This window comes from Aspergillus aculeatinus (genome assembly GCF_003184765.1).
Source record: "Aspergillus aculeatinus CBS 121060 unplaced genomic scaffold BO66scaffold_4, whole genome shotgun sequence".
NCBI lineage: Eukaryota > Fungi > Ascomycota > Eurotiomycetes > Eurotiales > Aspergillaceae > Aspergillus > Aspergillus aculeatinus.
In genome coordinates this window covers 327,092-344,655 of record NW_020291473.1, presented here as the reverse complement: position 1 = coordinate 344,655, position 17,564 = coordinate 327,092, and the positions used below count along the sequence as shown (strand labels likewise).

The 17,564-nt window shown below is 54.3% G+C and overlaps 8 protein-coding genes across 8 annotated transcripts; 3 read left to right on the top strand and 5 right to left on the bottom strand.

The window, feature by feature from the left end:
* Positions 1 to 24: 24 nt before the first annotated feature.
* On the bottom strand, positions 25 to 818 carry BO66DRAFT_408148 (N-terminal L-serine N(alpha)-acetyltransferase NAT4; the record flags this gene model as incomplete). Its single annotated transcript, XM_025649101.1, has 2 exons — positions 25 to 600; positions 783 to 818. The coding sequence occupies 2 exons, from the start codon at positions 816 to 818 to the stop codon at positions 25 to 27; spliced, it is 612 nt and encodes a 203-aa protein (XP_025508020.1).
* Positions 819 to 1,233: 415 nt separating this feature from the next.
* Positions 1,234 to 2,662, bottom strand: BO66DRAFT_340940 (aldo/keto reductase family protein; the record flags this gene model as incomplete). Its single annotated transcript, XM_025644422.1, has 7 exons — positions 1,234 to 1,504; positions 1,580 to 1,725; positions 1,778 to 1,833; positions 1,900 to 2,181; positions 2,233 to 2,337; positions 2,394 to 2,540; positions 2,594 to 2,662. The coding sequence occupies 7 exons, from the start codon at positions 2,660 to 2,662 to the stop codon at positions 1,338 to 1,340; spliced, it is 972 nt and encodes a 323-aa protein (XP_025508019.1). The 3' UTR covers positions 1,234 to 1,337.
* Positions 2,663 to 4,021: 1,359 nt separating this feature from the next.
* Positions 4,022 to 5,255, top strand: BO66DRAFT_434580 (zinc-dependent alcohol dehydrogenase family protein; the record flags this gene model as incomplete). The annotated part of the gene is made up of 4 exons (XM_025650784.1): positions 4,022 to 4,183; positions 4,259 to 4,648; positions 4,706 to 5,152; positions 5,211 to 5,255. The coding sequence occupies 4 exons, from the start codon at positions 4,022 to 4,024 to the stop codon at positions 5,253 to 5,255; spliced, it is 1,044 nt and encodes a 347-aa protein (XP_025508018.1).
* A 284-nt stretch (positions 5,256 to 5,539) lies between these two features.
* Positions 5,540 to 8,748, top strand: BO66DRAFT_417470 (putative raffinose synthase protein Sip1). Its single transcript, XM_025649680.1, has 3 exons — positions 5,540 to 5,844; positions 5,900 to 8,434; positions 8,492 to 8,748. The coding sequence occupies exons 1-3, from the start codon at positions 5,674 to 5,676 to the stop codon at positions 8,594 to 8,596; spliced, it is 2,811 nt and encodes a 936-aa protein (XP_025508017.1). The 5' UTR covers positions 5,540 to 5,673; the 3' UTR covers positions 8,597 to 8,748.
* A 6-nt stretch (positions 8,749 to 8,754) lies between these two features.
* On the bottom strand, positions 8,755 to 10,856 carry BO66DRAFT_468047 (carotenoid oxygenase family protein). The gene is made up of 2 exons (XM_025652617.1): positions 10,626 to 10,856; positions 8,755 to 10,572 (listed from the first exon to the last, which is right to left on the bottom strand). Exons 1-2 carry the CDS (start codon positions 10,686 to 10,688, stop codon positions 8,944 to 8,946), a joined length of 1,692 nt encoding a protein of 563 aa, XP_025508016.1. The 5' UTR covers positions 10,689 to 10,856; the 3' UTR covers positions 8,755 to 8,943.
* Positions 10,857 to 11,126: 270 nt separating this feature from the next.
* BO66DRAFT_434577 (uncharacterized protein) lies at positions 11,127 to 11,779 on the top strand (the record flags this gene model as incomplete). The annotated part of the gene is made up of 3 exons (XM_025650783.1): positions 11,127 to 11,241; positions 11,301 to 11,355; positions 11,422 to 11,779. The coding sequence occupies 3 exons, from the start codon at positions 11,127 to 11,129 to the stop codon at positions 11,777 to 11,779; spliced, it is 528 nt and encodes a 175-aa protein (XP_025508015.1).
* Positions 11,780 to 12,523: 744 nt separating this feature from the next.
* Positions 12,524 to 13,743, bottom strand: BO66DRAFT_388255 (uncharacterized protein). Its single transcript, XM_025646513.1, has one exon. It carries the CDS (start codon positions 13,354 to 13,356, stop codon positions 12,604 to 12,606), a length of 753 nt encoding a protein of 250 aa, XP_025508014.1. The 5' UTR covers positions 13,357 to 13,743; the 3' UTR covers positions 12,524 to 12,603.
* An 84-nt stretch (positions 13,744 to 13,827) lies between these two features.
* On the bottom strand, positions 13,828 to 15,748 carry BO66DRAFT_408120 (putative MFS transporter; the record flags this gene model as incomplete). The annotated part of the gene is made up of 8 exons (XM_025649099.1): positions 13,828 to 14,179; positions 14,234 to 14,438; positions 14,495 to 14,557; positions 14,607 to 14,949; positions 14,998 to 15,042; positions 15,098 to 15,315; positions 15,367 to 15,478; positions 15,530 to 15,748. The coding sequence occupies 8 exons, from the start codon at positions 15,746 to 15,748 to the stop codon at positions 13,828 to 13,830; spliced, it is 1,557 nt and encodes a 518-aa protein (XP_025508013.1).
* Between the last annotated feature and the right edge of the window lie 1,816 nt (positions 15,749 to 17,564).

The window sequence follows — 17,564 nt, the reverse complement described above, 5'->3', positions numbered from 1 at the left end:
GCCAGCCCATCACTCTGTGGCCCATCACTCTCTCGCATACTCCCTCGAGAGAATCCGATAATCGGAATCCTTGACTGTTCCATTCCTCAACCGCCGGGGCCGGGGCGAGCTCTCATCGACCCCGAACCCCAACCGCTCGTAGAACCGGATCGCCGCCCCATTCGCCCGGAAGACGGTCAACATGGCTTTAGCCATCCCCAGCCGCTCCCCGATCCGCAGAAACACCCGCATCAGCTGTGCGCCCAGCCCCTGCCGCTGCACGCTCGCCGCCAGATGCACCTCGTAGCAGTAGACCACCTCGAACCCGTCCTCGTACGTGACCATGAACGAGAGGAAGCCGAGCACTTCCTCGTCCTCCTGCTCATTTTCGGGACTCGTCTCCCGGGACTGGGGCGTGGCGCGCCGGAGAATCAGATACTTGATGTCGGGCAGCTGCATCTCCTTGCGTTTTTTGGGGGAGGACCAGCCGATTGAGGAGGCGCGGTAGGCGTCTGCCGAGGTGGTTTCGATGAGCTGGAAGCATTGCGTGAAGAGGGTGGGCGGCAGCGTTGCGGCGGTGTAGAGTGTGATGGTGTAGTGCTGTTGCTGCTGTTGCTGCTGCTCCCCGGTGTTGGCCTGATTGGTGATGTGGAGGTCATCTTTGGGGACGTAGAGGTTGATGAATTCGGCCAGGGGGAGGGCGTTGGTGCGTTCGACTAGTGGTTGCGTTGGTTGGGGTTGGGGTGGCGGGGCTGGGGATGGGGGTTAGTATGTTGGGGTTCCTGGGGATTTTGGGGGCTAACTGGGTTGTTTTCGGGGGTCAAGTTGGGAGGGTTCATGTTGGGATTGGGATTGTAGGGTTGGTGATGTTGATGTTGATCTTGGCTGGGTTGGTTTGCGGGATGCGCGTCGGATTCCCCGCTTGCTGTTGGTGGGTGGTTTGGTTACTCGGTGGGAGGAGGTGGTGGTGGGCATTGTTTCTGAGTGGAAGGGTGGGTGTGTTTGTTATTCACAGGTCGATGCGGGGAGTTGAAGCCCAAGGGGGTTGTTCTAAATAATGCTTCTTCAAATATGTGGGTTTGTTGTCGGAGTGGAGGGGATTTTTGTTTGGGTGCGTTCCGGATGTCTACTCTTGCTGGTGGTGGTTTGGTTCCGCTTGCATTTGCATGCATGGGTGCATTTTCACGCACGTCCAACCCACTCTCTATCTTGGAGACAACTCATGTTGTGATGACAAGAGTGAATTGGGTCGTTACACTTAGACTTTTCTCTCGAGAAGTATATGCCATCATAGGGGGTTACTGTCAGTGGCGCTATATATATCACAGACCTCCCGATACTAAACCGAGGGGAGGAGCTCATAACTGCTGTCGTTGTTTCGCGGCAAACTCCTCCGCTCGCCTCTCGGTCTCCTCTTCGCCCACCTCCTTGAAGACGTCCAGGCCCCACTGGAACGGAAATCCGTACCGCAAATGGCGATCCAGCCTGTCTAGAGTTTCGAAGATGTGCTCGGGAAGGATGACATCTGAAAGTCCGGTCAGTCACGCGGTGCATAAATGCGGTGGAGATTCGCTTGCAACATAGTATATGGGTACCGTACCCTGAAAATTGCTCTCAATCCGAGATGGTGTCACGCTCTTGGATAGCACGGCAGTACCACGTTGCACGGCCCAAGAGATCAGCAATGTGGCGGGGTCTTGGTTCAGCGAGCTGGCTAGCTGCTTGATGAAAGGGTCGTCGATGACACTATTTCCGATCAGTACATGATCATGATAGGGTTAAGGCATGGCATAAATACCGCGGGAGACCAGCGAGGTTGTTGCCGAGAGGGCTGTATGCGATAGGCAGGATATCCTGTATCAGATCAGCGGTGCTCCATCCACATAACAAAAAGTACTGCAAAGGATAGAAACCGTCTACCTTGTCCTTGAGATACTGAATCAATTCAGGTTGTAGGAGATAGGGATGCGCCTCGATCTGGTTGGCCGCTGGCGGGATCTCCGCAGTCTGGAAGAGCTCGTCGAGATGTTCCCGGGTGAAGTTGCTCACTCCGATACTACGGACCTTGCCCGACTTGACAAGCTTCTCCATGGCCTTCCAGGTATCGCCGATAGGGACTTTGGCCAACTTGAAACGCTTGGTGACCGGATCAACAGGCTTCAGCTCTTCCCCGGCATACTCAAAAGCCACTGGCCAATGGATCTATCATCTCTCAGCAACGGTGCCAATGTTCGAGTGAGGAGGCCATCGCACCAAGTATAGATCCAGATAATCGGTCTGGAGGTCTTTCAGGGTCTTGTCGAGTTGCTCCTCCACATGCTCGGGGCGGTGGTGCGTGTTCCAGAGCTTGCTAGTCAACTGTTCGTCAAGGGATCAATAAGTAAGATTCAAGCGAGAGTGGCTCGGGGACTGACGAAGATCTGCTCTCGAGGCACGCCCGAGTTTTTCCAGCCCCTCCCGACCTCGTTCTCATTCCGGTAGACAGGGGCACCGTCGATATGACGGTATCCTGTTCGCAGAGCCACTTCGACTGCGTCTTCGACCTCATGAGGTTTGGACAGCTTGCATTTGTTAACAAGATTCACCTTGCGACGCTGAAGCTCTCAGCACGTACCCAGGTACCCAGGCCAACGGCGGGGATTTCGTAGCCGGAGTTGAGCTTGAAGGTACGTCCGAGGGACATCTTGTTTGTACGGAAGCTTTGATGGATTTATGTGAAATGTCTGGTTTATACGTGGGCAAGAAGTGCAATATAAATCTATCTTGATCCTGGAGCGGATACGACAGGAAGAAGCGGGCTAGAATGATTACAGTTAAGGCCGTTGACTACCCCTCCATCCTTTATGACAAGTGCTTACTCCGTACCTTTTTATGAGACACTACTTTATTATGGTTTTCCATTGTCGATCCATCCCATCACCATACGACGATTGCGCAATTCTCATGGTGGAATATCATTTATCTTTGACAATAACGCCCCAACAGTTGTCATAGGATGGAGAATATCCTCCCCGTTGCGCAAATTGATCATAACGGTGAGTTCGCGCTGTGAGGGGACCGTGTCTTGAGGCTAAACGTCATGTCTCTCCATCCAAAGTTCGGAATTTCCCGTCTTTGCTACAAGGAACAATTACAATGACTGCGACCTCAAGAAATTGAAATAAACTCAGCACAGTGACCTTGGGCACGGTTGACCCACCAACCATGGCATAGGCAGTTGTTTACATGTTGCCCCGCCGGGTTGAACCGATTGCACTTCTGCCGCGATGCGCAGAGATGTGTTGTCTTGATAAGGCTCAGAATGGCCGACAATCAGCAAATACTATTCAACGACCCTGAACGAAGACTGTGAACGATCACAATCCAAATGCTTCCATCCCATGCATGGAACAAGTTGCTGGCGGGCAGGCTTGGTTGGCGGTTCGCGGGTGAAAGGGAAGAACGGCGGAGTGGGGCAGAGATTCTTCAGCAGATTCACAACTGCCGGCTGCATCGCACTCTTTCAATTTACTCATATCTTGTTCTAGGGCGCTGGAGCTTTGCCAATTGCTAGAAAGCACTTTGCTGCAAACTGCCTATCGTCTCAAGCTCGAAAGCCTCAAAATGCATCTCCCCTCAATATTCAGCACAGTTGGTTGACATTGTCGGCCCAGCTCGGCATTCTAGAAGACCCGGCGAAGCAGAACCATCTCCACTCTCCCGCGGTATCTTGCGACCTTTGCCCAAGACCTTTGCATGGTTATCAGCATGGAGAACCGCCTCGAAGACGCTATGAAGCCACTGATTCGTCCAATGGATTGAATGTCTCCGTCTCGGACGGTTATCGGACCGTTCTTGAACGTTAATGCTTCAATTATCACTTATTAATCATACGGTTTGAGTTGTGGTGGAGCTCGCCCTCTTACGTCAATCATCCAGAGCTGTGTCTCCATATAACAGCTCCCCCACCAACCTATTTTCGCCAGTTTCAGTGAACATCAAAGCACTTCATTTCTCACAATCGACTTTGCTTGCGCAGCTCACTAGGCTTTCATCAGACAATATGGCCCCCTCGACTCACAAGCAGTGGACTGTCCAGAACAAGGAGGATGGTTTCAACGCCCTCAAATTCGCCGAAGCGCCTGTCCCCAAGGTCGGCGAGAATGAGGTCTTGGTGAAGTTTCACGCTGCCTCGCTCAACTACCGCGACCTGATCATTCCCCAGGTATGCCGTCATGATATGGGACCAGTCACTGCTTTTTGCTATCGTACCTTCAGCTAATGATCTGGACTGCTGCAGGGATCATACCCCTTCGCTCTCAGCTTCCCAGTTGTACCTGGCTCCGACGGTGCCGGTGAGGTGGTCGAGACGGGCTCCAAGGTCTCCCAGTTCAAGAAGGGAGACAAGGTGGTCACTCTCTTCAACCAGCTGCACCAGTACGATCCCATCGACTCCAAAGGCACCAGCTCCGGCCTTGGTGGGGTAATCGATGGCACCCTCCGTGAATATGGAGTCTTCAACGAGAACGGCCTCGTCCGAGCCCCCAGAAACTTAAACTACATCGAGTCCAGCACGCTCTCCTGCGCCGCGCTCACGAGCTGGAACGCTCTGTATGGTCTTAGACCTCTGCTGCCCGGACAAACCGTGTTGGTACAGGGAACTGGCGGTGTCAGCATGTTCGCATTGCAGGTAGGTCGTTCAGCCCGAGCATGACATCTCCCAGCGAACTAACCACGGAAAATCTAGTTTGCCAAAGCCGCTGGTGCCACAGTTATTGCCACCACCTCATCGGACGAGAAGGCCAAGAAGTTGAAGCAGCTGGGCGCTGACCACATCATCAACTACAAGACCCAGCCCAACTGGGGTGAGGTTGCCCGCAGCCTTACTCCCGACAACGTTGGTGTCGATCACATTGTTGAGGTTGGTGGCAGCGGTACCCTGGAGCAGAGCTTCAAGTGCATCAAGTTCGAGGGTGTGATCAGCATCATTGGATTTGTGGGAGGTGTCGACCCTAAGTCGCAGCCCCCCGTGCTCGCTACCTTGAGCAACATCTGCACGGTGCGGGGTATTTATGTCGGCAGTAAAGCCATGATGAACGATATGGTCAAGGCAATTGAGGCCAATGACATCCATCCGGTGGTGGACGAGCAGGTCTTCACTCTCGAGAAGACCAAGGAGGCCTATGAGTACATGGTAAGTCGATTATCAATTGATCTGACTGTGGTTGAATAGTCACTAATGAGAGCAACAGTGGGCGCAGAAGCACTTCGGCAAGTTGGCCATCAAGATCGAGTAAACGAGAGCCAAGCCAAAGACCATAAGTAATCGAGGAACGAGTGTATGAGTACAAACGTACATAGGCAATGACAGTTATTGTGTAATACAGTGATGAAATTATTGGCAATGAGATAGATGCATTGATACCTTAAGGATAGATACCTAGAGTGGGAGGAGAAGCTCGAAGCTCATTGGGAGGGGGAAGGATTCCCCTCACCCGCGCGTGGCCACCTCATCATTACATCCAATGACTTTCTCCACCTCCGCTGCCTCCACAGTTCACTCCTAATTCATTCATTCTCCCTCCATTCTCTTTCATGGATCCAAACATTGCTATTCTTTGGACTCACTGGAGACTACTTACTTCCATGCTTGATTCTGACTTAGCCACGATCTTCATCACTACCTCTTCTACGCTCCAGCTGTCATAGTACCCGATGCAGTCCGATACCAGATATAGATCGACTCTTCCTATCTGCGGGCCTGATCGCAAGTATATCAAGAAGTCCCAGGTTAAATTTACCCGGCCAGCCCAGATGAGTCTATTCGCTCGAGTAACAAGCTACCCCCCCTTGGGGCAGATAACATGTCTCAAGAGCGCCGAGCCGGTAAGTCTCTATAGGAACACTATGATCATTGCTCGAGACACTAATGGGAAGATAGCTTCGCTTCTCCGTAGTTCTCGAGTCCAGTACTACATTCCCCATCCAACCATGGGAGGTGCACGTATGGCACAATATTACTGAGAGCTCCGAATGGACAGCACTGCCGCTCCAGAGATGCGACTCCTCCGTCGCACCGCTCCTCAACAGCAATGCAGAGGAGTACCACTACTTCCGCAACGTCTTCTCCGGGGAAATTGGCCCGCCTGAAAACCCGGGTCATGCTCAATTCACCGTGAGGTACCGGGTCAACTCTGATGCGGAATGGCAATGGGTCAACCAGCAGCAACACATCAGCGACGGAGAGCTTCTCTTCCCCGCCCAGACGCCAACCTTTGACTTAGAAGAGCCGGCGCCGGCGACGGATTTCGCCAAGTACTTCAAAAGCCTCTCCTCGTACGTCGCGATTCAGCAGCGCAGGAGCGAAGCGCCCGGGTCCAACCTCTGGCACGTCACGGGGCCGGTCACTGCCGCGTGCGAGGGACAGTCGGGCCTCACGAACCTTTCGCTCGGGGTGCCCGCCTCCGTGGCGCGGTATTTCGCCCTGGTGCGGATCTGGAGCCCGTGGCTGGGACCACGGCATGGGAAGGGGAGCTTCACGTTGAGTGAAGATGCGATTCTGTGTTCGTTTCTGCGGACGGATGGGGTGCATGTGGTTCTCTTGGCCGTGTCGGGGGTGGACGATGTCCTGACATTGTTTGGTTCTGGGGAGGACGGGGCGGTGGTGGTCAAGGCCAAGAATGATAGCACACAAGCAGCCAGGTTTCAGATCCTGGCTGCAGCTGCGCACGATTTCGAGGTGGCGATGAGTGCCGTGATCTACGAGGCTCGGAAGTTGACCCGGCCATATGCTGAGCCGGCTGAATCTACCCGGGTGCCAACCCCGGTGTCTCCACCCGGGGATGATATCGTGGTGGTCGAGAAGGATAAGGATGTCAAAGCCCAGTGGCTGGCGGAATGGTACGATGGTCTGACGTACTGTACCTGGAACGGCCTGGGACAAGACCTGACGGAGGAGAAGATCCTCCGTGGGCTGGATTCCTTGAAATCGCACGGCATCAAGATAGCCAATCTGATCATCGATGATAACTGGCAGACATTAGACAAAGGCGACTCTCAGTTCACCCGAGGTTGGAAACAGTTCGAAGGAAACCCGGATGCTTTCCCCAAGGGCTTCAAGCAGACTATCCAGAAGATTCGGACCACCCATCCGAACATCCATCATATCGCAGTGTGGCATGCCATGTTGGGGTACTGGGGCGGCATCTCGCCCGATGGTGAATTGGCAAAGCTGTATAAGACAAAGCGAATAGAGATCACAGACCCGGCAGCGGGAGGTCCGATTGCGCACGCCTTCGAGCGGGGGTCGCTACTAGCCATCGACCCCGACGACATTCAACGATTCTTCGACGATTTCTACAACTATCTCGCCTCGGTGGGAGTTGACTCGGTCAAGGCCGACGCGCAGTTCTTCCTCGACCTGATCAAAGACCCCGCCGACCGCAAGCGGTTTATGAATTCGTATCTCGATGCATGGTCCATCTCGACCCTGAAGCACTTCAGCACCCGGGCGATCTCGTGCATGTCGATGATCCCCCAGGCAATCTTCCACTCCCAGCTGCCCACCAACAAACCGACGATCCCGCTCCGCAACTCGGACGACTTCTTCCCTAACATCGAGTCCTCCCACCCGTGGCACGTATTCTGCAACGCCCACAACGCCCTGTTGACACGGTACCTGAACGTCGTACCGGACTGGGACATGTTCCAGACCAGCCACCCCTACGCGGGCTTCCACGCCGCCGCGCGCTGCGTCTCCGGCGGCCCGATCTACATCACCGACGAGCCGGGCAAGCACAATCTCGCCCTCATCGACCAGATGACCGCGCCGACCATCCATGGCGCGACCGTCATCCTCCGGCCCGGGCTTGTCGGCCGCACGCTAGACGTCTACCACGACTACAACGAAGGCCACGTGCTGCGCGTCGGCACATACACGGGCTGGGCCCGCACCGGCAGCGGCATTTTGGGACTCTTCAACATCTCCAGCGCCGACAGAACCTCCATCATCCATCTCCGCGACTTCCCGGGCATCCACCCCGACTCGACGGGCGAATACATCGTCCGCGCCCACACCAGCGGCAAGATCGCCGAAACCCTGCAGGTCTCCGACGCGAAAGCCCTGGTCTCCGTCGAAGTCAAGCACAGGGGCTGGGAGATTCTCACCGCGTACCCGACGCACGCATTCTCCCTGACCCCGCACAACACATCCCCATCCTCAACCGCCGCAAACCCAACATCAACAACAACAACGAAAGTGGCCGTCCTCGGCCTTCTCGGCAAGATGACCGGCGCCGCCGCCCTCGCCAACTCGGACGTCTACATCGAAAACAACGGCCGGCTCCGCGCGGACGTCAGCCTCAAGGCGCTCGGCACATTGGGGGTGTATTTCTCGGATCTGCCAAGGTGGGATATCGATGGGAACTTCATGGTGACGATTCTGGGGAAGCCGGTGCCGCGGAAGACGGTGTGGAAGGTGGGGGCTGCGGAGGAGGGGGATCGAGGTGATGGTGATGGTGACGGGGATGGGAAGGGCGGTGCTAGGGTTCTGGCGGTGGATGTGTTGGCGGCGTATAAAGAGATGGGCTTGCGGCCAGGTTGGAGTAATGAGGTTTTGGTGGAGATCTTTGTGCGGTGAGTAGCACTCATGAGTCTGGTTTCTTGATCAGATGGGAAGCGTGCATGTGTGTGTGGAAGTAGGCCTGGCTTTGGGGCTACTCAGAGATGACCCAGATGAAAGTTCAAGAAGTTCAAGCGGCTGTAGTAGGATGTGATGAGAAGAGAGATTATATTCATAGCATTCTGACGCAATCAAGTAAACAAAGCGTAATCATCATCATGTAAGGAGCCCACTGGGCCTGCAAAGCAGAGCAGATATCGCCACCAAGCACCCAACCTTAACCCGACAAAAACACGAAGACTAACTATAACAAATCCAGCACCCCACCACTTCGAACCAAGACAGTCGACTGTGCCCACAATACCTCAATAATCACCCGTCGGAATCCCCCCGGCCAAAGGAACATGCTGCCCATGGAACCCGAACGCCACCGGCCCGTCGACCCTCGCCTTCCCCAGCACGGACAGATCTCGCGCATCCAGACACAGCAGATAACTCTTGCCGGAATGCCCATCCAACACCACGCTCAGCATCACCCCGTCATCCTCGTTCGTGCCCTGCGGGTCCGCCACAAAGATCGGCTCCCCGGGGGAATGCGCATGCTGGGCCCAGATCTGCGGGGTCTCCGGGTGGTCGTTGTCGAGTTTCATGATGCAGTCGAAGAAGGTGGACTCGCCGCGGGCGCCGATGGAGTAGGTGTACCGGTTCTTGCGGGTGACGTAGCTGGGGTTGAGGGTGGGGAGTTCGGGGGAGATGGGTTTGCAGGTGGTGCGTTCGAGGATTGCTTTTTGTGGCTGAGGGTTGGGGGATGCGGGAGCGGGGATGAGCGGGAGGCGGAAGCGGGCGACGGTGGAGCGGGTGCTGTCGGTGCGGCCGGGGGCGCCGAGGCGGGCTTTGGTGGGGCTGGTGTTGGAGAGCAGGTTCTCGTAGTACAAGGAGAAGAGGAAGTCGAGGTTGTCGAACATGACGAGATCCGCGACGATGTCGATCCCTCCCGGGCTATTGGAGGCGGACGGCTCCTGCCAGGCGTTGATGCTGTGAAAGCAGAAGAAGGGCGGGCCGGTGTATGTGCCAACCAGGCCCTGGCTGCCCTGGCGATCGATGACATACCACATTGAGGGCTTGGTGGGGTCGAATGGCTCTATCGCGTCGAGAACGCTGTGGACGGGGGTGTCGAAGACCGAGACGTCCAGATGCGCGTTCCACACGCAGATGACCACGTAGTCTTCGGTGAGGAAGAGGGAGTGCAGGTAGGCGGGCGTGGCGGGGAAGGTCGCCAGGATCGTGGTCTCGCCGGTGGATACGGAGGTGCGGAAGACGCGATACGTGGGTTCCGGGCTGTGTGTGAGGTTGTAGTTGAAGACATCGCCGGTTTTGGGGTCTGAGCGGGCGTGCGCGGCGGCCCTTTCGCCCGTGAGGTCGGGATGGAGGTTCTGCTGGCGGGCGAGACCGAGGGGCTCCAGGGTGACGGGGTCTAGCTGCTTGAAGATGTTGTAGTCAGTCTTGGCCCACAGGGTCTTGATCCCTGTTGACATGTCCCAGCGGTCACTGGTTTCGGTCCCCAGGCCGGGCATGTTGACCGATAAAGTGACCCCAACGTTCACGGCGGCTGGGTGAGGGGGAGTCGACTGGCTGACTGGCTCGTATTCGGTCTGAACCTTGTCGTAGACGGCTTTGCAGGGATCGCGCTTCTGGCCGAAGGTGGTCGGTTTCAGGCTCCCTGACTTGCGGGTTTCTTCGATCAGGTGGTCTACCGAGAAGCGAGAATTGTAGTAGACTCGCAGGGGGTGGTCGGCGTCAGAGGCGACGAGCTGAAAGCGATGGGTTTGACTATATCCATCGAACCAGTAGCTGAGTTCGACCGTCTCCCCCTGCTCAGTGTCGACTTTGTAACTTCCTGGCCCGGTGCGGTACAGCGTGCCAGCCGTGTAGGCAGGAATGATACCCTCCACTGGGAGTTCGACGGGGTCTTTGACTTCGTAATTGGCATCGAACTGGAGTAGCATTAGTCTCAGCCGTTGATTTCTACTTAAGTAGAGGCTCTTACGCCTTGAACGTTGGGCCAATTGTTGAAGTGGTCTTCAGCCTGAGTGTTCTGGGTGGTGGTCATGTTTGCTCGGGGATTGCTTGAATGGATCGGATTGTTTAAGATATGCTTGTGCTAAGAAGCTGGACCTGTTGAGGACCAAGTAAGCCGCATCTCTGCTGAAGGAGTTGGGTTCTTATATATGCCTGATGAAGGCGAAGAGGTGGAGGGATCCCGCTGATAGAGTTGGTGGAGGAATCCCGGAAATAACGTAGTTATAGTTTACTTGCCTACTTACACTCTCATCTCTTTGTAGTTGTGTTTGCATGGATCGGACCCCGGCGGGATTCCCCCACATTTCCCCGCCACTGCTGACGCCGACATTTCCAACTCTCTTTCAACCATTCACCACAACTGTGTTATTGACTACTTTTGGCCAAGTAAGGCACCAGAAGGTCTTACCGGTTTCAGTCAAGTCGAATCGCCGACCCTGTCAGTTTACGTACTGTACATAGTTTCAGCATGACCGCACGATCCAGATCCGCGGAGACACAAGATCCACCCACCAAATGGAGCTGCGCCTCCTGCGATGCAATCTTCCACCGGATTGACCACTACAAGCGCCACATCACTTCCCGTACGAATTCCTTGCCCTCCACCTTTAGCACAAAGTAGTCCTTTGTTGACCGACAGCAGATAGCGCAGACAAACCGTATCAGTGCTCCTTCTGCGCCTCTCGCTACAGACGAGGGTGAGCCCGCTTCTTTTATGAGTTTTCAGCTCATCTCCCACTCGAGCTCACTGCTAATGAATACAGCGACGTCCTTCGTCGACACTGGAAGACCTGTCCCGCGCGCCATCAGGCCGGGTATGAGATCCCAGAGCCCCGAACAGGCGGCAAAGAACGACATGCATGCGATGCATGTGCGCGTCTGAAAAAGGCTTGTGATGGGGGGAACCCGTGTCTAGAATGTAGGATCAAGGGAAGAGAGTGCACCTACCGGCGGGTTGATGAGAGTAGTGAAGGGACGGTCGTGCAGAGCGAACGACTTCCAGAACCGCAGCTGGGCTCCGGGTCCGGAGAGGATCCCGCTGCCCTGCCGTGGAGTTTAGGCCCGGGGAGCTTTTACTCGCTGGACGCTGCGAAAGAAAGTGCCTATAGGTACTTGAAGTGATTGAATGCGGAGCGTTACTTATCACGCATGCAGCAACCGGCGGGTTGATGATATCGAAAACATGCATGGCAGAATGCGCATAAACCCGGGCACCCCAGGACGGGCTGTCACACGGGGTTAGGGCTTGCAACCCTGCCCAAGACGGCTTCAGGGAGGATCTGTTCTTGCCGGTGAATACATGTCCTGCTGGCGAACCGGCTCGGACTGCGGCGAGTCAATTGGCCAGCCTGTTGCTGCCCACAAAAAGGGGTTTGAGGAGCAATGCCAAAAGCAAGTGCACGCTAAGAAGCTAGGATCATAGCCGTGCAGCTTTGTAATGCTCTCAGTGACACACTATCAGAGCCTGTGAGCAACCATGTGAGGAAAGCATCCAGGAGAAGGAGAAGTACCGATGGAGATGTGAGGTTGCCTCTCTTCATTTCTCCTTTGCGTTCGAGGCACAGGTAGTGGCCCTAAAGCTAGTCCTTTTCGGATATATGAGGTAGGCGTTCTAAGAATCTCGGAAAGACTTTGCAAATGAAGTTATGGAATATGCTGCATGACCGGGTAGAAGCCCCCATCCCCTACAAAGTGATGACGCCAGTCCCCATGCCGTGGTTTATGTTTCCACATAAGGCTCTATTCAAACACATAATACTAATGCATTGGATACTCGAATAAAGGAGCTATTTTCTACGTGGAACTGACGGAAGAATGCATTGGATGAAATCCAAATGAGCCTGGGTCTAGTCTACGCCATGAATATCAAAATGTGAAAACAGCTCCCACCAGAAAAAACCACTTGATTCCACTGTTCCACTCCTGCTGCAACACTCAACAATAAATTAACTACACGACATAAAACAATTGGTCTGCCCCTGCGTCCCCAACGAGTCCAGATACGGGTCCGGCCGGCGCAGGTAATCCGCCAGGAAATTGGCGCAGTGGGCAACATGGCCCGAATCCGCCAGCATGGTATCCACCCGATCCCCCCGTTTGTAAACGTCATGACCGCGCCGGAGCAGGTAGAGGCAGTGCACCAGATGCTCGCGGGTCACCGTGAAGTAGTACCCCTGCTCGTTGTTGCCCACCTCGGTGTAGTCCTTCATCGGGTGCTGCATCTCGTGGTCGTAGTAGTACTGGAAGGGCTTGCCGTCGTTGAAGGTTGCAAAGTCCTCGGAGTAGTCATGGGGGCAGTCCTTGTGCAGCCAGCAGGCGGACAAAGGATCGTACGAGCAGCCCAGACTGGTAGCCTCGGCGGTGGAGTTGCCGCAGGAGAGCGTGGTGTGGCGGTTCGTGGAGAAGCACTGTCGCTGGCCGTTGATGGTCGACGAGGACGACGAGAGCTTCACGACGAGGACCTGGCGGAACGGCTCGATGGTAATGGCCGCGATGACGGCGAGCACGAGCAGAACCAGGACCAGGAGAAGGCCTGAGATCGTGATGGCCGTCAGATTCCGCTTGAGGAATTGCTGGATCGAGTGCCGGCGGCGCGAGCCAGGCCCGATTATGGTTGTGGTGGTGCCATCGCCGCTGTTCTCCGTCTTGGGAACAGGCTCGTAGTTGTGGTGGTGAGGGAAGATCTTATCCATCGCCATTGATCTCGTGCTGCTACTTGAAGTACAGCATCTCACGACTTTCTACCCTTGCGGTCATTCAGCCAAGGCCTTCTTTGGGAAGTAACGGCATTTGGTATCTATTTGTATGTGAGAGTGACTTGGAGAAGATGACGAAGACAGGCCTCAATAAGCACCATTAAGGACTGAGAATGGTGATCAATAGAGGGGGCGAAGACAAAGAGCACGAATCTTGGCAGCAGGAACTGGTTGAGCTTACCGAGATCGGACTGGGACTCGGGACTCACTGGGCAGAATGGCACGCCTGCCTAATCGAGCCCGAACAAAGACACACCTCAGTGGACACACGCGGGAATTCCCGCAGTCAACCTGAATCAACCTACTCTCTACTTGTCAAGCAACCACTGCTTAGAACTTCATTAAACACTATTGCGGACTTTTATTATCATCTGACAGCCATGACAAGGCTGCGAACGCTCCCCCTCTTCTCACTCATGGGTTGTTGCCCGTGACGGCCCCCCATATATACGCAGCCCAACTGCCCAGCGTGAGCAGCAACAACGCTGTGAAACACCCGATCGAGATGCGTTTGCTCTGCTCGTAATGCTCGACGAGGTGGTGCTGCTGTAGCATCGCGAAGAACTCCGCGCCCAAAGCATGACGCTTCTTCCGTGACCATTGCAGGGGCGCCAGATCTCTACCCACATAGGATCCGATCAGGAGAACAATTGAGACGATGGCACAGCAGACCGCCAGGAAGAGATAGACTCGCACGGCGCGATGGTAGGAATCGTTATCGGCATCCTGAAGGGCACCAGTGATGATACCAATGATAATGGTCATGCTGGAAAAAAAAGGGTTAGAGGACATTCTGTTTGGAGAACGTGGAGAAACGTACGCATTGTTCATCGTCACTTTCAGGGAGTACGCAGACCCAAACACTGACTGATGCCAGAGAGTGGTACGGATACCATCGATGATAGAGGTCGGTCCCAACGACACCGCGACGGCATAGATACCAAACGCCGCGGCAGTTCCCTGCTTCGCTGAGGCGTAGTTGACCAGGATCATACTGATGAACATTCCGAGACCGCACACGCACACTATTCTTGTCTCAGTGGGGATACCCATGGCTAAATTTTGGAAGGGCTTGACTCACAGACTGAGGCTCGGTGACCGAGGATATCAATAAAAACGCCCAGGCAAGGAACAAGGAAGAAGCCTATATCATATTAGCAAATGCCCTCCTAGGATCCGAGTCAAACACATACCAGCATATTGAGCCAAAGCGCTGTACCAGCCCGCTTTGATGGCGTCGACATTGAATCTCTTCTCGGCCAATTCCGTCGCATTGGAGCTGAAGACACTGGCGGTACTGGTTTGGAACATCGAAAAGGCCATCACGGCCCAGAACATCCAAGGCAACTGGAACATCTTCCGGATCTCGAACTGCTTATTCTTCTCCACCAATTCTTCCTGGGTCGCCTTGTCTTCGCGACCACGGTAGTGCTTCTCGCAGTAGCGGTTGAATATCCAGAAGAACACGGTGGCTGCGTTCGTGAAGAGATTCATGAAGACAGAGGTCCAGAACACCCAGGCAAAGTTGCCAGTATTCTACTGGCGGTTAGATCAATGGAGCTCCAAGGGTTGCAGGGCACATACCTTGGCAATCACGTTCGCGGTGGACTTGCCGACGAATCCTCCAATCTAGTCAAACTTAGCTTTGGCGAGTTCAACGTGGTGGGGGCGCATGATTCAATACCTTTCCAATGGCGAGCTCAAATCCAAGCGTGGAAGCAAATCCGTTGCTGGGCGGAAACCAAGAGGAGAACATTTTGTATTGCGCTGTCTGGGTCGCAATGTCGCCAAGTGCGAGGATGATTCTTCCGCCGACCATGAATCTAAATGAGCGCACTGTGGTAGCAGCAGCCACCAGAATGGAACCAATGGTATACACGACATTTCCATAAACGATCATCCCTGGCAGCAAGTTAGTGTCGTTGCGTTAGTGGAGGGGATCAGCAAACATACGAGCACCACCAACTCGATCCGTGACAATGCCGCCTGCGAGAAGCAGAAGGGTAGCCATGAAGTTCTCACTGGCTTCGAGAAGGGAGAATTGGGTGTTGGTAACATGCATTTGCTTGGCAGTCTGTCAGCAAAACAGTAACATACTCTGGCTAAGAACACAAACCTTCTTGATTGTGCTCTTCATGGCTCCGGTGACACCGCTGCTCCAGTGGGAGCCAAAACTGATGCAAGAGATAACAACGACAGCAATCAGCTTCGCGGCCAGAGGTGGTGGTCGCCTTCCATCGACATCATTTGTACGAGGGCTCTTGGACGATTGCAAGGATGAGGTAGTCTCCGGCTCCTCAGAGACCACCTGAGGTGTGTTCTTTTCAGCTCCCATTTTGCAGACAAACAGACAATCTGTGTTTTGGATGAGAAAATGAACGTAAGTGTGAGAAGATCAGCGCAGTCGAAGGTGCGGGCAGACCCTGGTCGTGAGCCCATCTTTATATGGCATGAGACGTCCAGACCACTTTCTTCCTGAAAGCTCCCGGTATTTCGCCGATTGGGGGTCATTCGGCCAAGAAACGTTTAATCAGATTAGATTTTCTACCAACCATCCGATTCTCGGGCCCTGCTTCTCAGGAGGGGGAGCTTCCACACTTTTTTGTTGTTTGGTGTCTTAGCTACGCCAACGTTGTCGTATAGTCTCCGCCGAGAAACATGGTGATTGGGCAGGACTCAGATCTTGGCATCGATTGATAAGATTGATAGGACCCACTTACGGACAGTGTCCGAGAAGGTTGAGCAGGTTCAGCACCGTTCGAGAAGATCCTTCACCTGTTGGTCTGGGTTTGTCTCACTTATCGGAGGTCGGAGGACTTAGGGCTTGGACATCCGCACCACGGCCACGTATCTTCAGAAAAGCTTTCACCGGGAATCGAGTTTTCCATGCTTGAGCAGACATTGTCACTTTCGTTCCAGAGAACAGCCTTGTCAGAGGGCTTGCCATCCGGCCGATTGTACATTCCTGGCCGGGCACACCACACAAGAATGGCAGAGGGCCACTTCTAGCTATCACATTATCGGCGAGAAGGCAATTAAGTCGGAGTATGGCTTCCGCCCTCGTCCAACACGTCAGAACCAGGACGTCATCAGAAGCTCGTACATTTCGAACATAAGTGCCACCCACATGCACGAGCAGCACCGAACTACAGACCCCAAAGGGTACTTCTTGTGTCAACGTTAAGTAAAGTGATTGTCCCAGCTTCATTGACATCCCTGTTCGCCGCGACAGCCTGCTTGGCTTTGAGCCAACCAAACAACCAGCCTCTACAGCGGCTCCGTGACTGCACCGTAGCACCAACATGTGAAATCTGCTCACTTATCGTAGCAGAGATACGTACGCAGTCAGAACTACCTTTGAAGAAATGCTTGGCTCGGAGACATTGAGGCAGAGCCAGACCCCTTCAGCTCCACATCGGCCAAATCGATTCCGATCTCTCCCGTTAACCTTCCCGCAAACAGCATATCGCCGGGTAGGTAGCTGGGACTGCTAGTCATTCCCACGTGTTGGCTGCTCAAAGGGACAGGCCCGCTCACCGGCCGCAGTTCCATGGTAGCCCGCTCCTCCGCTGCCAGTATATGGGTGGGTATCGCCACGCTGTCCGCGGAGTTGTTTTTGAAGAATTTGTGCCTCCGCGGAGCTACTCAGGCTGAGGGTTTTGATGTGGCCTACGGTGCTGGAGAAAGTACTTGAGCTAAGCTAGCAAATTATGGAAGGAAGAGGACAAGGATCCAGAGTTGATAAATATTGGCTTCATTGTTCGCGTGCGGTGGTGGGTGCAAAGAAGACATATCTCCAAAAAAAATCTCCGCCACCCATCATGCAACCTGGAATAGATCTCGATGGATCACTTCAACCCAAGATGGGAATGTGGCAATTTGTTCTCGCAGTGGAGTTGGCTGGCCAAACAGTTTTTCACATCCCAGGGATGTCAGACTTCCAAGCTAGCGTACATAAGGTTTCTGATACGAAGCTATGGGTTAAGCTTATCGACTCGAAGAAGATTTCCCAGCAGGGGTTTTAAGCTTGAATGTTGCTCCCTCGTGGCACCTGCCTTGATTGAGCCTATACTTGAGGCTACCCGGGCTAACTGTCGAAGGATTGATCTTCACCAAAAGAGGTGGGGAGCAAGGGGAAACGATTTCCATGC